Source organism: Sphaerulina musiva, assembly GCF_000320565.1.
Source record: "Sphaerulina musiva SO2202 unplaced genomic scaffold SEPMUscaffold_5, whole genome shotgun sequence".
Lineage (NCBI taxonomy): Eukaryota > Fungi > Ascomycota > Dothideomycetes > Mycosphaerellales > Mycosphaerellaceae > Sphaerulina > Sphaerulina musiva.
This window is the reverse complement of record NW_016017387.1, coordinates 238,247-261,059: the sequence shown is the minus strand read 5'-3', so window position 1 is coordinate 261,059 and position 22,813 is coordinate 238,247. Positions and strand designations below refer to the sequence as shown.

The 22,813-nt window shown below is 52.2% G+C and overlaps 8 protein-coding genes across 8 annotated transcripts; 4 read left to right on the top strand and 4 right to left on the bottom strand.

The window, feature by feature from the left end:
- Positions 1–511: 511 nt before the first annotated feature.
- Positions 512–992, bottom strand: SEPMUDRAFT_149112 (uncharacterized protein). The gene has a single exon (XM_016905349.1). It carries the CDS (start codon positions 861–863, stop codon positions 702–704), a length of 162 nt encoding a protein of 53 aa, XP_016760550.1. The 5' UTR covers positions 864–992; the 3' UTR covers positions 512–701.
- Positions 993–1,304: 312 nt separating this feature from the next.
- SEPMUDRAFT_149111 (oxidoreductase) lies at positions 1,305–3,910 on the top strand. The gene is made up of 6 exons (XM_016905348.1): positions 1,305–1,425; positions 1,479–1,722; positions 1,779–1,950; positions 2,007–3,263; positions 3,336–3,593; positions 3,670–3,910. Exons 1-6 carry the CDS (start codon positions 1,373–1,375, stop codon positions 3,687–3,689), a joined length of 2,004 nt encoding a protein of 667 aa, XP_016760549.1. The 5' UTR covers positions 1,305–1,372; the 3' UTR covers positions 3,690–3,910.
- A 2,343-nt stretch (positions 3,911–6,253) lies between these two features.
- On the bottom strand, positions 6,254–8,346 carry SEPMUDRAFT_133180 (hexose carrier protein). Its single transcript, XM_016902549.1, has 3 exons — positions 8,017–8,346; positions 6,678–7,963; positions 6,254–6,608 (listed from the first exon to the last, which is right to left on the bottom strand). Exons 1-3 carry the CDS (start codon positions 8,102–8,104, stop codon positions 6,420–6,422), a joined length of 1,563 nt encoding a protein of 520 aa, XP_016760548.1. The 5' UTR covers positions 8,105–8,346; the 3' UTR covers positions 6,254–6,419.
- A 233-nt stretch (positions 8,347–8,579) lies between these two features.
- Positions 8,580–14,654, top strand: SEPMUDRAFT_163578 (uncharacterized protein). The gene is made up of 7 exons (XM_016908071.1): positions 8,580–8,672; positions 8,771–9,507; positions 9,566–9,642; positions 9,713–9,953; positions 11,762–12,430; positions 12,492–13,320; positions 13,402–14,654. The coding sequence occupies exons 1-7, from the start codon at positions 8,601–8,603 to the stop codon at positions 14,134–14,136; spliced, it is 3,360 nt and encodes a 1,119-aa protein (XP_016760547.1). The 5' UTR covers positions 8,580–8,600; the 3' UTR covers positions 14,137–14,654.
- A 353-nt stretch (positions 14,655–15,007) lies between these two features.
- On the bottom strand, positions 15,008–15,422 carry SEPMUDRAFT_149107 (uncharacterized protein). Its single transcript, XM_016905347.1, has one exon. It carries the CDS (start codon positions 15,349–15,351, stop codon positions 15,031–15,033), a length of 321 nt encoding a protein of 106 aa, XP_016760546.1. The 5' UTR covers positions 15,352–15,422; the 3' UTR covers positions 15,008–15,030.
- A 315-nt stretch (positions 15,423–15,737) lies between these two features.
- SEPMUDRAFT_149106 (uncharacterized protein) lies at positions 15,738–17,992 on the bottom strand (the record flags this gene model as incomplete). The annotated part of the gene is made up of 1 exon (XM_016905346.1): positions 15,738–17,992. A coding segment is annotated over exon 1 (1,866 nt), but the record flags the coding sequence as incomplete, so codon positions are not given.
- Positions 17,993–19,213: 1,221 nt separating this feature from the next.
- Positions 19,214–21,289, top strand: SEPMUDRAFT_163576 (WD repeat-containing protein 2; the record flags this gene model as incomplete). Its single annotated transcript, XM_016908070.1, has 1 exon — positions 19,214–21,289. The coding sequence occupies one exon, from the start codon at positions 19,214–19,216 to the stop codon at positions 21,071–21,073; it is 1,860 nt and encodes a 619-aa protein (XP_016760544.1). The 3' UTR covers positions 21,074–21,289.
- Positions 21,290–21,508: 219 nt separating this feature from the next.
- SEPMUDRAFT_65477 (gibberellin 20 oxidase) lies at positions 21,509–22,667 on the top strand (the record flags this gene model as incomplete). The annotated part of the gene is made up of 1 exon (XM_016909720.1): positions 21,509–22,667. The coding sequence occupies exon 1, from the start codon at positions 21,594–21,596 to the stop codon at positions 22,665–22,667; it is 1,074 nt and encodes a 357-aa protein (XP_016760543.1). The 5' UTR covers positions 21,509–21,593.
- Between the last annotated feature and the right edge of the window lie 146 nt (positions 22,668–22,813).

Genomic DNA, 22,813 nt, shown 5'->3' with positions numbered 1-22,813 from the left:
CGTACTCGTGAATATATGCTCGTTCTTGTTGTTGTCTGAGAGACCAACGTGTATTAGGTATGTGCACAGTCAGCATGACTATGGAGGAGACACTTATCCTTTTCGGAAGACGGCAGACCAGGTTCCCCGCAAAAGCATCGCGGCAAGCGGTGCTGGTGTGGAGAAAGTTCGTACTTGCTGGAGCTCAGACTTTTGGGACCCCGCAGGACGCCGGTTGGTCATCATCCACTGCACAGTTACAGTATGTACCCAGAGACGAAGCAGACGCCGTGGTGACCTCGAATCATGTGCAGGTGGAGCGGGCGATCGGTCAATCAATCAATCAATCAATCAGGACAGAGTTGCCGTCGTCTGCCGCCTCACCCACTTCCGCAGCCACAGCCCGTGGGATATGGCTCCGCCGGACTCCCTCTTGGACTTCAGGTCTTGCAACGGTGGGAATGGTATACAACCAGGCAGGTCTCGTGGGAAGCTATTCACGGTCTGGGTTGGGCTCGTGAGGGGAAATCCTGTGAGAACTACTGTTATACATCTTCGGAGTGACCTGTAAAGAGGGGGGCGCATTCTTCCAGTAGGCGAGGCCCCTAAGCATTATTGCAGAGGAGGAAGGGATGGCAAGCATTGCACTGTATACAGCCGGGCGGGACTGAACCTAGCCCGGAAGCGATGTCCTCGCACACGTTTGCACTATTTTCTGGTGTCTAGAGCATGCCAATATGCTGGGCCTGCTGGGTTCTCCGCATGCGTGCGTCGTGCTGAGTGGCTTGTGCACCTGCATCTGTATGGGGGAGGAGGTTGTGGTCAATCATCCTCACCAATACAGCTGTAGCAGAACCCGGGGGGGCCTGCTGGCGCCATAGCATGTGGTGGACATACACGCCATTCGGTCACATCACGACCACAGAGTGGCATTGTGGGGGACGGGTTCGCGAGCTCGACTTCCAAATGCAAGTTTACTGGATGCCATCGTTACCAGAACTGCCAGCGACGCTCAATCGCATACAAGACTATCTGGTTCATGGAGCTTTCATGTCTTGTGTGAGAGGGCATAATTGTTCACCCGGCGTGGCGTGAGCTGTCTTGTTGCTCGAAGCAGGAAGCTCGAGGGTTCCCACTCATCTAAACATCATACCCTTGCTCCATGCTAGAGGGATTGGAAAGCTCCTGTTTCCCGAAAGCTCCTCACATGTGCGGGGGAGTAGTGGAAGTGGTGTTGATATAGAACTCCTGCCATGTACCACCCTCGAGCGTCGAGCATCAGGATCTTACTCCTCGATCTCCCCACCACCACCACCACCATCACCATTTCAAAACATCTACTACTATTACTACCAAGCAACTCAAAAGTCCAAGTGAAAGAGAAGCAGTCAAGATGACGATCCCAGAGGAAGTCGATATCATCGTGTGCGGAGGAGGATCATGCGGGTGGGTGTTTCGATATACAAGCACATTGACCACGTTCGCTGACTTCACTCGAGTTGCGTCGTTGCTGGCCGTTTGGCCAATTTGGACCACAAGCTCCAGGTGTTGCTCATTGAGGCTGGCGAGAGCAACCTCAACAACCCATGGGTGTTCCGTCCTGGTATCTTCCCACGTAACATGAAGTTGGACAGCAAGACTGCATCCTTCTACTACTCGCGTCCGTCCGAGTGGCTGTCGGGTCGTCGTGCCATCGTTCCCGCGGCTCACATTCTTGGTGGTGGTTCTTCCATCAACTTCATGGTAAGCTGCGTGGGAGCTCCTCTGATGAATCAGCCAGCTGACAGGGGGATCTAAAGATGTACACTCGTGCATCGGCTTCCGACTACGATGACTTTCAAGCCAAGGGTTGGACTACCAAGGAACTCATTCCTTTGATGAAGAAGCACGAGACGTATCAGCGAGCCTGCAACAACCGGGACCTGCACGGCTTCGATGGACCTATCAAGGTTTCCTTTGGAAACTACACATGTAAGCAGTGGTGAAACTCTTCAGATGAAACAACCTACTAACAGACAGGGTTACAGACCCCATTATGCAGGACTTCCTGCGCGCGGCCGAAAGTCAGGGTATCCCCGTCACCGATGACCTTCAGGATCTCGTCACCGGACATGGCGCCGAGCACTGGCTGAAGTGGATCAACCGCGACACTGGCCGTCGCTCGGACTCTGCTCATGCATACATCCACAGCACCCGTCAACACTACGAGAACCTCCACCTCGCCGTCAACACCAAGGTCGACAAGGTCATCTTCGAAGGCACCAAGGCCGTCGGCGTCCGCACCGTACCCACGAAGCCATTGTCTCCATCGGAGAACCACTCGAGGACGTTCCGAGCCCGCAGACAGATCATTGTCAGCAGTGGCACGCTCAGCTCTCCTCTTGTCCTGCAGCGCTCTGGTGTTGGTGACAGCCAGAAGCTTCGCAAGGCCGGCGTGAGACCCATCGTCGACCTGCCCGGTGTCGGTCAGAACTTCCAGGACCACTACCTTTACTTCTCTCTGTACCGCGCCAAGCCTGAGACGGAGTCGTTTGATGATTTTGCCCGTGGCGATGAAAAGGTCCAAGAAAAGGTCTTCAATCAATGGCAGCTGGACGGCACTGGTCCTTTGGCAACGAATGGAATCGAAGCTGGAGTCAAGTGGCGACCGAACCAGAAGGATTTGGATGACATGGCCCGATCGCCCTTCCCGGAGTTCATCAAGGGCTGGGACAGCTACTTCAAGAACAAGCCCGACAAGCCCGTCATGCATTGGGCTGTCGTTGCTGGTTGGTTCGGTGACCACACTACTGTTCCCGGAACTGGCAAGTTCTTCTCCATGTTCCACTTCCTGGAGTATCCATTCTCTCGTGGATTCACCAACATCGTCAGCCCTAACCCCTACGAGGCCCCTGACTTCGATGCTGGTTTCATGAACGACCGTCGAGACATGGCTCCCATGGTCTGGGGCTACATCAAATCCCGTGAGACTGCTCGACGCATGGATGCGTATGCCGGTGAAGTGGCCACCAACCACCCCTTCTACGCATACGACTCCCCCGCACGCTGCCACGACATGGACCTCGCCACCACCAAGGCGTATGCAGGCCCCAACCATCTCACCGCCGGTCTTGTCACGGGATCGTGGACGATCCCGTTGCCAGAGCCGTCCAAGAAACCTGATGCGGCGTACCTCAACTCGAACCAACAGGTTGTACATGATGATTTGCAATACAGCAGAGAGGATCTCCTCGCTGTGGAAGAATGGGTCAAGCGCCACACCGAGACTACTTGGCACTCCCTTGGTAAGCATACACATATATACTTCCCCTTCCTCACCTCCGCATCCACTAACCAAGACCCCTTCTCAAAAACAGGAACCTGCTCCATGGGCCCTCGCGAAGGCAACTCAATCATCAAACACGGTGTCGTCGACGAACGCCTGAACGTGCACGGCACCACGAACCTCAAGGTCGCCGATTTGTCCATCTGTCCCGACAATGTCGGCTGCAACACGTACTCGACTGCGCTCTTGATTGGTGAGAAGTGCGCTGTCTTGACTGCCGAGGATCTCGGATATAGTGGACGTGCGTTGGATATGCGAGTTCCGGATTATCAGGTGAACCGGGAGATTGGTGAGTTTGACCCCCCTTTTTCTTTTCATTGCATTCCGTTCTTTGGTTGGTGCGGTGCTAATGCCTTCTACTATAGTCGGTCTTTCGAGATTGTAAAGGACTGGCTGGTGGTACAGTAATTGGTCAGTGGGGAGAGATCTGTAGCCTACCTCACTGAAGGACCGACTAACTGAATGGATGAATGAATAACTCGTCGGTGGGAAGTGGAAAAGGAAAAAAAGCGAGATATTGATGTTGTAGTTGTTGTTGTTGATGATGTTGTAGTAATGAAATGTTTGTATGCCATAGTATCTATCCGAAATGTAACAGAATGTCGCACGTTCTCGGACATGTGGAGAGGTTTTATGGTGTGAGGTGAGATTCTTTTTTCGGGTTTTCTCAGGAGTCTTTCTTAGACACCCTTTCTTACACATACGTGAAGTCTCTCCTTTCTGTTCTTCTCTCTCTGTTCTCTCGTCTGCCCTTCTCTGCCCTCCTCTTCCCTCCTCTTCCCTCCTCTTCCCTCCTCCCCTCTCCTATTCTCTTTTCTCCCCTTTCCTTCCCTTCCCTTCCCTTCCTCTATTCCCCCCTTCTCTACGCAAATACAAACACAACCACAAACATCATCACACCCCTAACACCGAACCTCCAACCCATAAAATGCCACCCAGACCTCCTCCCATCCCATCTCATCCCATCCCCTCCACTCCTATCAGCCCAACAAACCCCAATCCTACCTTCGTATACCTACCTCCAAAAACAAAAAATATACCACAGCAGCAGAATACTAACTATACCTACGTTCAAGTCCAGGTATACCTACCTAGAAACATTCAAGTCTATACACCAAGAGCCTGAATATTCTCTATCTACACCACCAAGCAGCGTATAGTATTACAGCCATCTCAACAAACACTATTGCAACAGGACTGCCGTATTTCTTTTCTGGCTCTTCTGGTTCCTCTTCTAGAAGGAAATCGCAAGCTGTGTACATGCGATCCTACTTATGTTTTCTTCTCTTTTCTCTTTTTTATACTCAATCAATCACCAACGATGCGAATTATACGAAAGATGAACTGCAACTCGCTCAATTTCCTCTGTTTTATACCTACTTTCAAGACAATGTATCGTGTGACTGGAACAGCACCGGACATAGGTGTACGACAGAAGCCGACGTATCGCTTTTCTGGCCATAGTTTTTCTGGCTCTTCTGGCTTTTCTGGTTCTTTCTTAATTTTTTCTGGTGCTGGTTTTGCTGGTTGGTGGCTTCGATGGTAGTGGTTTTGCTGGTTTTTCTTTTTTTGGTTCTTCTAATCCTGGTTCTTCTTTTCTGGTTCTTCTGGTCCTGGTTCTTCTGGTCCTAGGAGGTGGTTTTTCTGGGTTTTCTAGCTCTTCTGGTTCTTCTTCTAAAAGCAATCGCAAGCTTCTAGAACAACGACACGATCTTTCGATTTCTCTCTTTTCTCTCTTTTCTCTATACTCAATCAACCACCAACGATACAAATCATACAAAGGAAGAAGATGCAAACAACAGCAACCTTTCTTTCTGGTACTACAGCCGCGTGAATTTCTCCGTTTACATCACCAAGCAGCGTATATTATTACAGCAATAACAATAACAACAAACAAGCAAACATTATACAACAAAAGGCAGCGGAAAGTCCAAGAAGCGCGCTGTCACATGGATGCTACGCCGCGAGGAAAGTGGTTGTTTTCTTCTAGCGTATGGAATAACCTAGGACCTTGTGTACTTAGTATACAGCAAGAATGCTCTGTTGGGGTGTTTGGTGTCGCTACTCAAATCGATTACTCCTCCTAGCTTCGCTGTCCTGCTCTCGAAAATCTGATTTGGAGAGCTTGTACGAGGGGGAAGGCGAATAGGAGAAAATAAAAAGGAGAACAAGGAGAAAAGGAGAAAAGAAGAAAGAAGCTGATGTTGAGCCTGCACCAACTGTGTATATCTGTTAGGGACTGGTTTTCTTTTCTTTTTCTTTTGCTAGACTGGACTGGACTTGTACCAATTGTGTCTATTCGGAGGCTGTTTTTCTTTTTCTTCTCTTTTCTTTTACGAGACTAGAATCGAGAAAGTTACCGGTAAATAGCATCAGGACGCCCTAGTTAGGATGTTTGGTTCCGCTACTAGTTCTTTGTCCCATTCTAACTCCGATACGGACGAATTTGTATAAGGAGAAAAAAAAAGCAAGAAGTAGGAGGACAATCTGAGTTAGGAGACTACTTTAGTAGAGGAGGTTAGTCGAGGGGCTAGGAGAGGGAAGAGGAGGGTAGTTAAAGAAAAGGAGAGAGAGGAGCTCAGGAGACGAGGTTAGCCGAAGAAAAGGAGAGAGAGGAGACGAGGAAAGCGAAGAGAATGAGAGAGAGAGAGGAGACGAAAGAAAACCGCGAGACTCTCAAGAGAGAGAGGACGATTGATTTCAAGGAAAGTAGCAAAGAAGAATTCTAGGAGAGAGAGAGACGAAATTTCTCTTAAGGAGAGGGAGGGAATGTACCTTAGTTGAGTACCTAGAGACGATACGGAGATACGATAGGAGGGGAGAGATAGAAGAGAGTACGAAGGGAGGAAGAAGAGTATTACCCAAGGTACTCAGGTAACGACCTATTTGATCCAAAAACTATCACGACAATCCATACATACACATACACAAGCCCGAAGACTTTTTCGTTTTGTTCATTGTTTCATTTTGTTCAGTCAAGATAAGTAGGTATATATACACACACACATACACACACAAGATCCTACCCAACCAACCCCGCTACCTTACCTAGTAAGTAAGTAGAGATCACCACTACCACCCAGCATGAGAGTAATTAAATCGATTATTCAATATCTCATGATTTTCTCCCCGCTACATCCCCAATTCGCTCTACATCTTCTTCTTCTTCTTCTCCTTCGTGGTGCGCAGCTTCCTCTCCACCTTTGACCTCGTGTACAATAGCGCTCATTTGTCGATGTGCTTCGTCGTTTTTGGCGAAGAGGCGATCGACGTCTTCGAGTGCGAGACCTTTGGTTTCGGGGAACTGTTGTAAAACAAGTCAGTTTTGAAAAACAAAAGATGGAATTGGTGGGTGGGTTTGGTAAGAACTTACGAAAAGATAGATAATAGGCACCCATAATGCGTTCAAAACGGCAAAAATGATATAAGTACGATATCCAATATTTCGAATCGCAGGCGGGGTAATGTAGACGATGATAAAATTGCAAATCCAATTACTCGCGGTGGAAATTGCAGAGCCGCGTTGACGGAGTTTGAGAGGGAGAATTTCGCTGGGGTAGACCCATACTGTTGCTTGGAAACCAATTGTGAAAGCGCCTTGGAACACAAATAACATGGCTGCGGCACCGGCTCCGCAGGCAGTGGCGATGGCGGTTTGCTTCTCGACGTTCCAGATGAGACCGGTTTGGACGACCATGACGGCTGCCATGAGAGAGATCATGCTGAGGAAGAGTGGACGGCGACCGACGCGGTCGATGAGGAACCAGGGGATGAAAGAGGCGAGGAAGAACCAGGTGTTGAGGATTCCCGACATGAGAGCGGAGAGTTCACTGCTGAAGTTGAGGGAGTCTTGGAAGAGGGTGCTGGAGTAGTAAATAAGAGCGTTGATGCCGCCGAGTTGTTGGAAAATTTGAATGCCGCAGGCGATGAGGAATCGGCGACGAGATTGGATATCGTCGTCTTTGAGGAGGTCCGACCATGTGCCCGCTCCGATGGAGGCTTCGTAGGCGACTGTGTTGGTGATGTCGCTGTGCATGCGGAGCACGGCGGCTTCGCTCATCTTGCCCTTGTTGACTCGGCGGAGGACGTCGAGGCCTTCTTCGCCGCGGTGGTGCGCGATTAACCAGCGTGGGGTATCGGGTATCAGCATGATGATGAATAGCATGGGAATGAGAAAGATGCATTGCAGAATCACGGGGACTCTCCATGCATAGCTGGGTCCGCTGGAAATTTTGCTAAAGCCGTAGTCGATCCAGTAGACCATCATGATGCCAAAGTTGAGACACGAGAGTTGCGCGCAGACGTAGATGCCTCGCGTGGCCTTGGGGGCAAATTCTGCCATCATGACGGGCGCCGTTGAGTTGATGGCTCCCATGCCCAGACCGGACACGATGCGGGCAATAATCATGTGCGCTTTGGTGTATGCGGTCGCTTGCAGGAGTGCTCCCAGAATCATGACGCAGACGCCCAGAAAGATGGATCTTCTCCGACCCAGAGACTCTCCCACGAAACTGGTAAAAATGGCGCCGAAGAAGCATCCAATTTCGTAAATGGCCACAATGAGCGCGATCATGTTGGTGCCGTAGTTGGTCTTGGTATTGATTCCAAAGGTATTGTCAAAGGAGGGAGTATTGACCAGACCGCCCATGAGGCCATTGTCTGCTGCGTATCAGCATGATATCAGCATATGCGGAGACGATGCACTCGCATACCATATCCGATGAGCAGGAAACTGAGACAGGTGAGGAGGGACACGGTGTACAGTAGGGCACCGCCCTCGAGCCGAAGCCATTGACCCATCGTGTGGTTGTTGCTGTTGTCGCTGATGTTGTTGAATACCACACTCGAGCCGCCAAGATCCCGTGGGTGCGGGAGAGGCGTAGGAGGTAGAAGAAGAAGAAGAAGATCTAGTGGCAAACAGACGGGAGCGGTTCGAAGTGGCGGCGGTGGTGTGCGTTTAATACGACGATGGGAGATGTCCACAGGGCCAGCGTCTCAAGACACTAGCAGGGTTAGCACGCGGATACCCATGGGGTACGGTGAAACGATATCGAGCGTTTGGCAAGGAAAAGACTACGGGATACCGGTCACTTCATGGAGAAAATGCAATTGAGGCGGAGAGAATGCTGGAAGAGACTGGGGAGAACTGGGGACGTGTGCACTGTGCGGTGTTTGACGGCAACTTCGGCAATTCACTCACTCCACCTACCTCAGGCGAGCGACATATACTTCTGGACGACGGAGATTGTGCCACCCATTGCCAATTGCCTCAGATGGACGCTCCCACTCGTCGAGCATGAACACGATCAACCAAGAGGGGAAACGGGAGAATACATCAAGCACAATGAGTCTACCAGACAACTGCCGAGTGAGTCTATATGCCGTCTGGCCTATGGCAGCATCCATCATTATGCACATCCCAACATACATAATCGATGATTGACCTGACCCCATTATTACTCCTAGTACATCACGCGACAAGAGCAATCGTTCCTTGCGGATGCCAGTGCACAGCGAGAGTTCCACGATGCTCACTTCGCAGTCTATGATGAGCAGTTCTTGGACATCCTGGGAGACCGTCCCAGCATCGAGCTTGCAGTGGAGAAAGACTGGCCGTTTGCCCACGAGGCGGGAGTCTACCTGCCGGACCAGGATGCAATCTACATCACGAGCAACTGTCTACCTGGTACACCTTCCGGCAAGACGATCAAGATCGGCAAAGTGACAAGACACGATTCTGGCAACGGCACATGGCATTACGAAGAGCTCACGACCAATGTCGCCATGGGCAATGGCGGTCTCAATTATGACGGTGGCGTGCTCTTCTGCGATCAAGGCACCATGGAAGCTCCTTCACAGTTGACGCTGATGGAAGCTCGCCCGCCATATGCGACAAAACCACTGCTCTCCTCATATCACTGGCGGCGATTTAGCAGTCTCAATGATGTCGTGATGCATACGGATGGTTCCCTCTGGTTCACCGATCCGATCTACGGCTTCGAACAAGGTTTTCGTCCAGAGCCTCAATTGCCGTGCCAGGTCTACCGCTTCGATCCCACCTCTGGAGAAGTCAGAGTGGTTGCCGACGGCTTTGGCCGACCAAATGGGCTTTGCTTTTCGCCCGATGAACAGACATTGTATGTGACGGATACAGATTGGATTCACGGCGATGGAACGACGGATCTGACTCGATCTTCACACATGTGAGTACCACGTGGCCGATCCCGGGCATCCATGGACCTGGAACTCATCGATTCCCAGTTATGCGTTTGATGTGATTGAGAGGCATGGCTCGCACTTTGTGGCCAACAGAAGAGTGTTTGCCATGGCGGATGAAGGTGAGTAGTAGTAGTAGTATTGTGCACACAGGCAACAGGACGAGTCGGGCCGCTCACAGCAGTGATATAGGCGTTCCCGATGGCATCAAGTGCGATCTGCAAGGCAACGTCTATTCGGGATGCGGCGATGGCGTCCACGTCTGGAATGCTGGTGGAAAGCTCATTGGCAAGATCAAGGTGTGCGGTGGAGTGGCAAACTTTTGCTTTGGCAGAAAAGGCGAGTTGTTCTTGCTGAACGAGACCAAATTCTGGGTCGCCAAGATTTCCGGCAGCGTTCAAGGTGCTCTGCTGCACAACATGAAGATTGAAGTGTAAGTGTAAGGTAAGGTAGGAGAAGGGATGTGTGGTGGTGTGTAGTAGGAGGTAGTAGTAGTAGTAGTAGTAGTAGTAGTAGTAGTAGTAGTAGTAGTAGTAGTAGTAGTAGTCCGCCCACTTTTGACGAAGAAAATGCCTGCGATCTAATCACTTTTGATACCGAAAGTCTCGCCGTCACCTCGCAGGCGGGAAACAGGGTCTGATTGGGTGGGAGAGAGCAGCTAAGCAACAGCGAACTGTTCTTGGTATTTGCATACCCTATGCAACCAAGGCCATCGTGTTTCACTCTTACAGAACTACTCATTCGACACACCACGCCACACAGCGGTAGGATGGTGGTGCGAACAACAGGACAAGTCGAAGCATTGGGAAATGGTGGCTACACATCAGCAGGGCCAAGTAGTGTAGGAGGTAAGAGGGAGTCTTGGGAGATGTGCGAGTCATGCAGACATGCACACTACATGTATGCGACAATCGCGGGCCACATCGGTCAGCAGGTGCGTAGGAGGGAGGGAGGCCAGTCAGATGGCGCGCTGAGATAGTCGAGAGTTGAGGGACCCTTGCCCTCTGACTCTCCAGACGAGAGTCCAGATCGTGAGGCGATGGTCGTGTGTATGATGCTGGGATGATTATTAGCTAGGAGGTATCTCTGATCTGCTACCATCCTACTGTGCGCGGCTCTCTCTCTCATGGTGATTCCCGTCCTAGGAGGTAGTAGATGTCTAGTTGATGATACCTCGTAGAACCGTCGACCTAACCATTAGACTTCCCATCTTGCGAGGCCGGGAACCATCAAACGGAAGTCTGAACCACTACTACCACCTACCACTCCCTCCTACCGCCATCATACCCGTCAAATGATCCAGCCCTCGGGCCTGAGGTTGGCGATAGATCTATTTTGGGAAGTTTCCAACTAAAAATCCTCACTCATCCTCCTCCATCTGAAGCCTTCTCTGAGCCGCCCAAATCCGCCAACAAACCTCCTCCGACTGTGCTCCGTCAGGCTCCAGCTGTTGGTCGGCGACAGACCACTGCACACTGCCACTCACTTACTAATTCCTGCTGGGACACGCGACGCGACGTGACGCGATTGTGGACATTCATTCCCGTTGCCGTCAGTTGGCTTTCCACCCCGCCCCGCCCCCCGCCACGCAGACTCCACAGCAGGGTCGGTTCTCATACCGGAGGTAGAACGGGCAGTTGGGAAGAAAAATGGAGCACAGTGGCGGACCAGACTACCACCACCACCACCCCCACCAACACCATCAGCAGCACGACGACGACGACAGCTCCGACGACAGTCCCGGGAAGCCCACCACTACTACCACCGCCAACACAACCACCACCACCAAAAAGGACGGACCCAAGTCGGAGCGCGAAAAGCGGACATACCGAGCCTGTCTGCACTGCCGCCAGCGCAAGTCCCGCTGTGATCTGTGAGCACCCTCTCTTTCTCTCCGCCCTCCGCCCTCCGCCTCCCCTCCTTTCCGCCCTCCCCTCCGCTCCGGCCCCCATCATTGTTATCATCATCATCATCATCATCATCATCATCGTATTCCTCACATGCCGCCCGTCCGTCTACTCGGCAGGGCGCAGGAATGCCGTCAGCAACCGATCGCCTATCCTGCTCGGTGCGCTCTGCCTGTCCTGGGATTGCGGTCTCTGGTGGGCATGCAGCCGCCCGCTCTTTGACGGAACCTCGTCCCCGCAGTAGTAATCATACCTTACCGACCTGACCTACCGTACACATGGACCACATGCATGGCGACAGACATCACATCGCAGAGCTGACCTCATGTCACAGGTATAGTAGCGGAGAACCTGGCCGCCCTCCCTGCGAGCGATGCATCCGGGAACAACATGAGTGCATTCTCGGGGGCTCGCGACGAGGTGGTCGAAGGGTGAAACGCAGCACTTCTGAACTCGCCAACAATTCCACTCCCGCTCCCTCATCATCATCAACAGCACTGCACGCCTTGTCAGTACCGCCCGGCAGCAGTAGTGTAGACAGTGCCAGCAGACGGACACCGCTACCACCACCACCGCGCAGCGACCAACAGCAGCAACAGCAGCAGCAGCATGTCCTGGACCCAAGTCTTCGGCAGCACCGGCTTCCCAGCTGGAGCTCTCTCAATCCCGACTCGAGGATCTTGCCGCCATTGTCGCACGACGGCGGTGTCACCCCGACTGCTGCCAAGATGACCGTGGATGACACTGTCGCCTCCACCGACTTGCAGAATCCGGCAGACGCCCTTGAATTCTTAGCCCACGTCGCCGAGCGCGACTCTGGGAGCAACCAGTTGCCCCCCATGCATAGCAGTGTGTATGGGCGAGACCAGATTGCGGGCCCGAACAACCACCCCCATGATGGAGCACGCTCCGCTCCGGTGTCGACCTCGAGCCATGTCATCAATTATCCGCCTCTGACCAAAGGTCAGCTCAGCTTGGAGATGATTCAGGCGCTTCTTTGTCGGTATGTGCGAGGCCCATGTGTGAAAGTCGTGCCTGTCACACCCTGCTAATGGCGGACCTAGATACGAGGACAAGTACCATCCCTTCTTCCCACTGGCCAACCCCGCTGCCATGGACCCGAGTAATCTGCCCACGAGTGCGGCCAAAGAGCCTCATCTGCTTGCTGCCATTCTGACTGTTGCTTCCAAAGACGAGAAGGACTGGTGGCAGGTCCATGAAGATTGTTCGACCCATATGCAATCGCTCGTGGCGAGTCTGGTATATAGTGGCTCGGGTTCCGTGGAGGCAGTGGAGGCGATGCTCATCCTGGCCGAATGGGTGCCCCGAAGATCACATACGACACCTGCCATTGGACGTGGAGAGGAAGACTGCGCCGCGTGGATGTATGTCGGCACCGCCATCCGACTCGGGTACCTGCTCGGCATTGACCGGACCGGCTTTCGCGCGGAGAGCGAGGCACAATCCGCCGACTTGAATCGCAAGCGCCTCGCCTGGTCGAGCTGCTACATGAGCGATCGGCAAGTATCTGTCCGGATCGGCAAGGCCTTTTGGTCGCGTGGACCCGGACCACTGACTGCACTACGAGCCCAAGACTTTCCCAGCTTGCAGCCCCGACTGCATCGTCACGATGACTTTGCAGCCATCTATCAGGCCAATTTGGAGCTGACGCAGCTGTTCAGTAATGCACACGACGTGCTGTACGCCACCAAGAGCCGTTCCAACCAGCTCAACTTTGGTGGCGAGTACGTGAAATACATTGACGACTTTCGCGTGGCACTGCGCCATTGGAATGAATCCTGGGGCACCTTTACATGTTCACCGCCGCTCAAAGCCAGCTTGATTCTCTCATATGAGTATCTCCGACTCTACGTGAATGCCTTTGCATATCAGGTCTGTTTCCCCCCTCCCATTGATGTTTTCCTCTTTTTCTTTTTTTGGCTTTGTTTTCCCTCTTGTGCTGACACGAGCTAGGCCACTCTGAATCGCCTGATGCAGAGGATGAAGGATGCCATCAAAAGTGGTCAGCCCAATCGCCCCATGGCATATCCTTTTGCCGATGTCGCTGCCACACCGGACGCCCGATTCATCTACGACGCGATCGATGCTGCAAAAGCGCTCCTGAGCACCTTTTGCAGTTTTGTGGACCCGCAAGATACATTCCGATATATGCCGCTCCGTTACTATCTGTATGTCATCTACTCTGCCGTCTTCCTGTACAAAGCTCGATCGACGGGAGTCATGGCGGGAGATACCAGAGGCTCCGTGAAGCGACTGATCAGTGATACGGTGGACTGCTTGCAAAAGTCGAGTGCGTGTCCGAATGATGTGGGGGACCGATACTCGAGGCTGGTGCGCTTACTCTGGAGGAAACCACCGGTGGGACGTGGCAGCATCGCGGAATCGAACGAGATGAGTGGGCCCACCAGCGCGCAGAGTGGGGGTCCGGGTGTGCCTCCTGGTCGTGGCGGAACCGAATCGATGCCCCTGGACACTGCTCCTCCCTCCATCAATCAGTTTAGCTGGCTGGATCTGGGCGCAGTGGGCGACTTTGCCGTGGAAAATAACAACTCCATTGCCGGGAGTAGCATGCTGGACAATATGGATGATACGTCCAACGATGGATTTTCGCAATTCGACCCCAGTATGACTTTTACGCCGCAGCAATTCGCATGGAATGGCATGAGCCCATCTGGTATCGTCTTCTGAGACGGTCCGGCCTCGCGCGCTAATACAGGACATGTGATGAAAAAGAAGCTTGCTTTCTCGCCTCCATTTGAGGCTTCCCGGGTCGTGCATATTTGCTAGAAGAGCTACTACGCGGCCGTATTGGTGCATCATAGCAGTACAACACCATCGGCAACGGCATTTACAAAGCTGCTATATACGTCCCAATCAAGGCAAGGACGAATGCACGCCAAGCCCGGTGTACATTGATTGCAAAAAATCAGATGGATGTCTCTGAGACGCCAGATACCCCAGCTATATGCCAGGTGTATGGAGGAAAGACTTGATATATACTATGACGTGGATTCCTGCCCACGAAAAAGCGCAGTAGTAAAACGGGATTTGCGCCTCGGTCGGCCCACAGTCGATCAGTGAGTTCATAGATGAAAGATTCTAATGTGTAAAAATCGCGAATGGGGAAGAGCGAGGAGAGCCTGATTATGAGGCGGATAACGATACAGTATTTGATTCCAGTTCAAGTCAAGTCAAGTCAAGTCGAGGATGGTCAGTTCCTCTGGGGACCTGGAACCTGGAAGGGACTCGTCTGTTACCTCATTTTTTCGCTGCTTGAATCCGGAAGTCCGGCTACCCTTTTGTCGCTTTGCCTGAGTTTTTTTCGTTTCTTTTTTCTTGTATAGGACGTCGTTGTAAGGTTCTAAGTACAGATACAGATAGTATGTCGGATTACATGTATAGAACTTGGCTTATAGGTACATATATGCCTCTATATCATTTTCACCCTCCATATGATGCACCTCTCAGCAGGTCCTGTCTCTGTCCCTGTCCTCTGTCCTTTTCCCTCTTTCCTCTTTCCTCTCTGCTCTTTGCTTTCTGCCTCTTTTCCTCCCTCTCTGTTCACAATTTCTTTTTTGTTTTTCAATCCCGATTAATCACCCTCAAACTCCTCCTCGGATTCAAAATCACTCCGACGAAACTCGGTTCATAACTATTCAGTAAATCTTCCTCCTCCTCTTCATCTCCATCTCTGTCTTCATCTCCACCATCTCTGAGGGATTTGTAATATGTCCCTCCACCTCCACCTCCACCTCCACCTCCTCCTCGAAGAGCTTTATTATTATTAGTATTAGTATTATATTGATTAGGATTATATTGATTAGGATTAGTATATCCACTTTCCACCCCCCTCCCACTCCCATAACTTTCCCTCCCTCTCGAATCCCCTCCTCCTATCGTCATCGTCGTCGTGGTCGTTGTAGCAGCGCTCGAAGAAGAATGCTGATGATGATATTTCCCATTACCATTACTACTCGTCGTCGTTACGAATTTCTCTCCTCCTCCTTGCGCTTGCGCTTGCGCAGAAGTTAATTCCACATGTCGTTTATACAATTGTAATTGTTTGCGATAGACGTATGCGCAAAAAGCGAGATAGCTAGCCAGAATGAAGAAGAGAGCCGCGAGGATGCCGGCGATTATGGCTGCTAGATTTGGGGATTTGTCGCCGCTGCCGTCGGAAGTATCGTTGGAGTTATCGCCACTATCAGGAGTGGCGGTTGCGTCGGCGTCGGCGGCGGTGTATGTGAGGGGTTTCCCTGTGGCGAGAGGGCCGGCGGTGGCGATGTTGATGGGTGTGGTTAGGGTTGCTTTGCCGGTTGAGTCGCCGCCGATGATGGCGATGATGGCTTGGGGGACTTTGTAGCCGTAGGAACCTTCGAGACCGCCGCCGGGGGAGGAGGAAGAAGAAGAGGAGATTTGGGCGGGTTGTTGGTTAAAGGGGTTGGGGGGATTGGATTCGCTGTTGTTGTCTTCGTTGGCTTTGGTGTTTGTGTCTGTGTTTTTGTTATTGCTGTCGTTGTTATCCACATTTGTACTAGATAGTGCGGTGAATTGATTCACCCATTCGAGAGCGCTCAGGTCGAATACGTAGATTCCGGGTCTTTCGCAGGTTAATGTGCCTGCTCCGACGTAGCCTCCGACCATGACCATTTGGGCATCCCAGACATTACACGTGTGTCCTGATCGGCCATATGGTACACTTTGTCCGTCCATGTCCACCGGGATCCAGGTGAAGGATGGAAGGGTCAAGATCCACATGTCGTTGAATTGTGTCTGATTCCCTGCAGGAATGAGATTTTGTCCACCAAACATGTAGATGTTGTATGATGTCCCGTCCGGTGCTGCTGCAATTACAGCGCAGGGATTGACACGAATCTCCGGTGTGGGTCCTGAGGTCGATTGGATGTACCATGAGCTGGTCGCGATATCGTAGACGTCGAGTTGGTTCATCTGCGTGAAGGACTCATTCGTGCCGCCTGCAATGGCAAGGAGAATGCCTTGATCGCCAAACCCAGGCACGTAAATCAGTAGTCCATCCGCACGTTGCGTGAAGCCCACATCGGCTTGCTGGCCTCCGTCGGTCACATTGCGGTATACGCCATTGGAACCCGCAACGCCATTATTCGACAGTGATTCGACCTGGTCGTTGGTGACGCCAGGAAAAGTAAACTCGAGGAGTGATCGCAGATACAGTCGCGGCACGGATTGTGACCATCCTTCGGTCGTGTAGCCATCCAAATGCCCGCCGAAATAGAAGCCGCGGCCTAACGAGGGCACGTTGACACCGGCTCCCTCTGCAGCTCGCTGCACCGCGGTTCCATCACTGGGCGCACTGGTGCCCTTGGAAGTGACGGGCTGGCGATGTTCGATCCACTTGTCGTCTGCGATAGCATACTCCCATGTCGAATAGGCGGTGGGCGACACCGCGGGCTTCCATGAGTATTGTCCTCCGTACAAGAATAACGAACTGCGGGAGTTCCACAGATATCCGAGACTGACGTTGGGAGGTCCGGAAGGTTGTGGTAGTCCAGTCAACGCAGGCGATGCGATTTGCCAAGTCTTGGTCAAGTCCAGTGAGAGAAAGTTGTTATTCCAAGCGTTGCTGTCCTGAGTGGATGAAGTGGTCGCTTGCCCTCCATAGAGGTATAGAGTCCCGTTATTCACGGCGGATTGCTGGGCCCATCTAAAGCAGACGTCGGTGGGACTATCTGCTCGTCGGTCGAGAGTCGGGGCATCATTCCTTCTCGGGGGTATGACGCTTCCACGGACCGGTTGTAGAAACGAGGCGTAGCCGAAGAAAGAGGTGCTGTGTAGAAGAGGCAGCAGGGCGACCAGCAGAAAAGCAAAGACTCCCAGGCGCATCATATTCGAGGAATTGCGTACAGGCAGCGGGGACTGCGTTTGTGCTGGAGTGAGGGTTGGCGTGGGCGTCGCCCGGCTGTGCTCGAGACGAGATTTCTTCCTGCGGTGGCGAGGAACTTCACCTATTGTCGGAAGGGCATTGTTGTAGGAGTGTTGCTTTTCGACATACACGTCGTCTTGTTTGCCCACACGACGTCGTGGTGATTGTATGTTCGCCTCGGTAGCGTCCAGAGCAGTCAATTCAATGTCAAAGTGTTCCTGAAAGATGGAAGTTCTTCGTGGCGGAGCGTCCATCTCTGGCCCGTCGTCCGCAGTCCGTTCCACTCTAGTTCTATTTTGAGTGGAGCACAACGGAATGGTGTGATACTATATTCTACGTGCAAATACGAGAAGCTTAGCCACAACCTGAGCCCAGCAGAAAGCCCAGATATATAGCAGGTATCACCAATGTGGTCGAGTTCCTCTCGTATGCGCTGGCACGATGATTGCCGAGCTGGAGATGTCCAGTCACGTCGAAGCATGCACGCCGACCCGCGCTTCAGGATCCTTTTTGGCGGATATCTTCTCGTCCGAAAGCGGGATGAATCGAGTGGCGACAGGCTGCATGTGAACAGGTCCAAGTAATGTGGCTGCTACAACTAAGCGAGTTGACTGCAGGGCATGTACTAACAGTGAGATGTGTACTTCTACTGTACAGTAGGAGGTATGGTAATTATGCAGAGAAAACACCAAAGGAACGAAAAACTTGCCTTGTCCCACAGCGCTCGACGCAATGTACACCGCCGTGTTATACAGTAGTTCGAAATGGCATTGTCAAATCACGTCGTCGCGACATGAGGACGATGGAGAAGAGCGACGTCATGTCGAGTTGAGAGAGTGAGCATAGCCTATGATTGGCAGTAGAGCTGTCTCGCTTACAGGGAACTCGGTGGCGTTCTTCTTCTTCTCAGCAGTGATCGTCCCCTCGAGTCCTCAGCTTCACCTATTCCGGATGTAAATAAGGAGTCCAATCTCGACGGGAGGTATACAAACCTACCTCCACTAGCATCGCTTCCGAGGGCTACGGGATCTTGTCTAGGGCTGTGACTAAAGTGACATTTGAGTGACATATCAACGGACGGGTTCCACAACATATATAGTATGCTCATTGCCGGCCGAGTGCATGAAAAGAGCGGCTGTCAGCCAACGACTTATAGAAGAAAGATAGGATGGTAGAGATCTGCGCACGCGGTATTTGCAGCGGTAGATATACACAGCGCACCACCATGTGAGGCAGGCTTACCTCTCTGCTTATCTCTCCCCTAGGGTGATAGCAGTGCTGAGTCGACAGGCAACGCGAAATTGATTGTTCTGTTCATAACTTCCAGGTCATGCTGCTGTCGGTGGTCGGTTTCATACTCCTGGGACATGTTGTCGAGAGCGTAGCAACACTTTTGCACTCTGCTGCCAGGAATTTGATCTAGGAGGTAAGAGTGAAAGGAGTAATAAGACCATTGTTGTTATGCGTCTGCCTCGGCCTCGCCTGATTCATGACAAGCGATGGATGCTGTGTGACCTGCGAGAGCGCCACTATCTCGGTCAAGAGGCTCGCTGGATCAGCCTGAGATGTTGCTTTGCAAAGAAGCGTTGCATTCAGTATAGGTGATGAACTGGTATGCTTTGATGGCGAGGGAGAAGCAGAGTAGAAGAAGAGGGATGCCAAGGACCATTTCCACTTCACCTCATCAATTCATCGTTCAAATGCTTGATTAAGATACATGCAGTTCTAATGGTGGGGTTTGTGGAGCTATACAGATAGCTCCGATAGGTACCTGGCTTGTAACGGAGGCAACCACTTTCCTTCCCGCTCGTCTTATAACACAAACACATGTCGAGCAACGACTCTCACACCCTCGCGGGCAAAATGTCAATCACCCCCGAGGCCATCTGGGCCGCTTCGCCTAGCACCACTCGTGGCCAGCCCACACCCTTATCCACGGACAGCAAGGGCGAGCGCATCTGCTATGCTTCCAACAAATCCATCTTCGTGCGATCCATTGACCACCCTGAAATCGCCAAACAATATACGGGCCACACCACCACGACATCGGTCGCTCGCTTCTCGCCGTCGGGCTTTTACATCGCCTCGGGAGATGTCTCGGGCTCGGTGCGTGTATGGGACAGCGTAGGAGCGGAGACCACAAAGGGAGAATACCACATTATTGCAGGCCGCATCAATGACATTGCCTGGGATGGCGACAGTCAGCGTATCATTGCAGTGGGCGACGGAAAGGAGCGGTTTGGACACTGTATTACAGCCGACTCGGGAAACAGTGTCGGCGAGATCAGTGGGCACAGTCAGCAGATCAATTGCGTGGACGTACGGAAACAGAGGCCCCTCCGAGCTGCAACGGGGAGTGATGATATGAGCATGTGCTTCTTTCACGGAGCTCCATTCAAGTTCAATACGAGTGTTCGAGGAAAGCACGACAAATTTGTCTATGGCACACAATTCAGTCCGGACGGCAGCAGCCTGGTGACTGTGGGAAGTGATCGGCGGATATGGATCTATGATGGCAAGACGGGAGAGGCGGTCAAGCAGATCGGGGAGGGCGAGGATGCGCACAAAGGATCCATCTTTGGCGTCAGCTGGAGTCCTGATGGTAAGAAGGTGGTCACAGCATCGGGCGACCAGACGGTGAAGGTGTGGGATGTGGAGAGTGGAAAGCTCGTACAAAGCTGGAAGATGGGCCCGGAAGGGAAATCAAGTGTACCTGATCAGCAGGTGGGAGTGGTGTGGCCACAAGGGAGAAGTGATGGCTTGATCATATCCGTGGACCTGGAAGGAAACCTCAACTACTTCAAGTTAGGCGACGACAAGCCCATCAGAGTAGTGCGAGGACATCAAAAAGCTGTGACTGCGGCAACAGCACCGAGCGATGGACAAACATTATGGACCGGCGGTGCAGATGGACGACTCCGAGCATGGGACGTCTCTGCAGGGTCAGCAGCAATGATTGATGGCGAGCCACACTCCAATTATGTGGCCAGCGTTTCTGCCGTGCCGAACGCTGACAGCAAAAGCGCACGCATCTTCTCGGTCGGGTGGGACGACTTTCTGCGAACCATTGATTCTTCGCAAAAGTCATTCGTAGGGGCGGTGAAGACAGAAGGCCAACCCAAGGCAGCGACTGTCGCTGTTATTGGTGGCAGTCCGCATACCCTCGTGGCGACGGCTGCAGGCATCGCATCCTATGTCGATGGCGAGAGTATCGGATTACAAAAGACACCAGCTCCCCCGACTGCACTTGCAGCGTCGGGCAGCATCATCGCAGCCGGGTCAGATGACAAAGTCGTTCGCATTTTCGATGCCTCATCGCCCTCGTCCTTTTCAGAGATTGTCACCCTGAAAGAGGCGACCGCTCCCATCTCGGCACTTTCGTTTTCTGGAGACGGAAAATACCTGGCCGTGGGCCTGTCAAGTGGCAAAATCTTTGCTTATTCGAACGCCTCTGGAGCCTGGACGCTCGAAACGAATCGCTGGTCGGCACATACTGCTCGGGTTACCACTCTTGCTTGGAGCCCAGATAATAAGAAGGCGGTGTCGGGCGGGCTGGATACGAATGTATTCGTATGGTCTTTGACCGATCCCGGGAAGCGTATTAAGGCACCGAATGCCCACAAAGAAGGCGTGGGTGCTGTTGCATGGACAGAGGACGACAGAGTCATATCGACTGGTGCTGATGCTGCTGTCAAGGTCTGGAAGGTGGCGGGAGTGCCTTGATCCCCTTGAACCAGCCGCGTCTTCACGGGGGATGCCTTCTTAAAAAGTAGAACCGGGAGAGATCTCGATATAGACTTCAAGGACTGAAAGCACCCAAAAGTTACGTACCTAGGTACATGTAGTGCCATGCCCCCTTAGATGAAGTGGTTGGGGTTGTATTTCTGCTCTCAACTACGTGTATATAAACTACAACCTCCAGGCCAACCACAAGTCGACGTGAACTGCTCTTATCTAGTGGACACATTGTGCTTGCCGACCGAGGGAGAGGCTGAGGCTCCTAATACGATGAATCGCCCCTACGGCCACCTCACGTGAGTTGCCCGACCTCACATCCTCGAGCTCGCATCTTATCCTGCCTATCAGCCTTGGCCGTACTTCCATACTGCTACAGACGGAGCTGAACAGCTCAGGCGTGCTGCTGTAATGACAAGGCGGACATCGTCGCCTTGATACAATATTGACTCCAGCAGGGTCATCACATTGGACGTACCACAGCTAGAGCTCTGTTGCAAGAGGCACAATGAGCGCCACCAAGTACACCAATCGAAGCATACCGCGAATCAGCCTCAAGGACTTCGACAATCGAATCGACGAAATCACATCCCAGCTCGTACAAGCAGCAGAAACGGATGGCTTCTTCTCCATCACCGATACCGAAATCTCGATAGCAGAAATTGACGCCATCTTCGCCACATCCGAGTCCTTCTTCGCACTCCCCGACGACGTCAAAAGCACCGTCCCCTTCAGCAGCAAAAACGTCGGATGGGAAAAAAAGGGCCAAATCCGACCTTCCACAGGCGTCGCAGACCAAAAAGAAAGCTACCAACTCCAATTCGGAGTCCACATGAAAGACAAATGGATCCACGAATCTTTTCTCCCTCATTTCAAACTCGATGCCCAACATTTTATGCACAAAGCTCAATCCGTCTCGGAAAAACTCATGTTGTGTTTTGCTCGGGGTCTGGGTTTTCCTGATCGGCATTTCATTCAAGCTCACGATCCTTCTCGTCCGGATTCTCAATCTGTTTTACGTCTTTTACACTATTTCGAAATCGACAAGAAAACTTCTCTCCCGCTCCCACCAGATTACCATCGAGCGGGCGCACACGCCGACTGGGATCTTCTCACGCTCTTATTCCAACGTCAGCCGGGCTATAGCGGATTAGAAATCTGTCCTGGGCGCGAAGTCGTGACATCGTTTGGGATGGGCGATACGTGGACGAAAGTGGAATTTGCGCGAGGGGATATTGTGTGTAATATTGGGGATTTACTCATGTCGTGGTCGGATGATCGGTTCAAATCTACGTTTCATCGGGTTTTGGCGCCGAGGGATGTTGAGAGGGATGATTTTGGTGCGAGGTATAGTATTGCGTTTTTTAATCAGCCAAATGTGGATTGTGAGATTCAGGGGCCCAGGAAGAAGTATCCGTTGGTTACTGGGAGGGAGTTTACGAGGAGGGCTATGGAGAGGAATTTTGCGGCTTTGAAGATGAGGCAGGAGGAGGAGGAGGAGGAGCAGCGGCAGCGGCAGAAGGGGGAGGTTGGGCAGGGTGTTGCTGTTGGTGGTGGGAAACAGGGGGTTGTGGCTGCGTAGGGTTTTGATGATTGAGGTGGTTGTGTTTTTGGTAAAACATGCAACGAGATGATACGATTGCTCATGCGGATATGAATGGGAAGGGTTTACAGATGCTAGTCATCCACTTCCTCTCTCTCTCTCTCTCTCTCTCTCTCTCCTCCTCT

Coding starts and splice junctions, on each gene's coding strand:
- SEPMUDRAFT_149112 (XM_016905349.1), bottom strand. CDS start 863: ATGCTATGGCGCCAGCAGGCCCCCCCGGGTTCTGCTACAGCTGTATTG.
- SEPMUDRAFT_149111 (XM_016905348.1), top strand. CDS start 1,373: ATGACGATCCCAGAGGAAGTCGATATCATCGTGTGCGGAGGAGGATCA. Junction 1,426..1,478: donor TGCGGAGGAGGATCATGCGG/GTGGGTGTTTCG, acceptor ACTTCACTCGAG/TTGCGTCGTTGCTGGCCGTT. Junction 1,951..2,006: donor TTCCTTTGGAAACTACACAT/GTAAGCAGTGGT, acceptor ACAGGGTTACAG/ACCCCATTATGCAGGACTTC.
- SEPMUDRAFT_133180 (XM_016902549.1), bottom strand. CDS start 8,104: ATGGGTCAATGGCTTCGGCTCGAGGGCGGTGCCCTACTGTACACCGTG. Junction 7,964..8,016: donor TTTCCTGCTCATCGGATATG/GTATGCGAGTGC, acceptor GATACGCAGCAG/ACAATGGCCTCATGGGCGGT. Junction 6,609..6,677: donor TGCCTATTATCTATCTTTTC/GTAAGTTCTTAC, acceptor GTTTTACAACAG/TTCCCCGAAACCAAAGGTCT.
- SEPMUDRAFT_163578 (XM_016908071.1), top strand. CDS start 8,601: ATGAACACGATCAACCAAGAGGGGAAACGGGAGAATACATCAAGCACA. Junction 8,673..8,770: donor GTCTACCAGACAACTGCCGA/GTGAGTCTATAT, acceptor TATTACTCCTAG/TACATCACGCGACAAGAGCA. Junction 13,321..13,401: donor TGAATGCCTTTGCATATCAG/GTCTGTTTCCCC, acceptor GACACGAGCTAG/GCCACTCTGAATCGCCTGAT.
- SEPMUDRAFT_149107 (XM_016905347.1), bottom strand. CDS start 15,351: ATGACGATAGGAGGAGGGGATTCGAGAGGGAGGGAAAGTTATGGGAGT.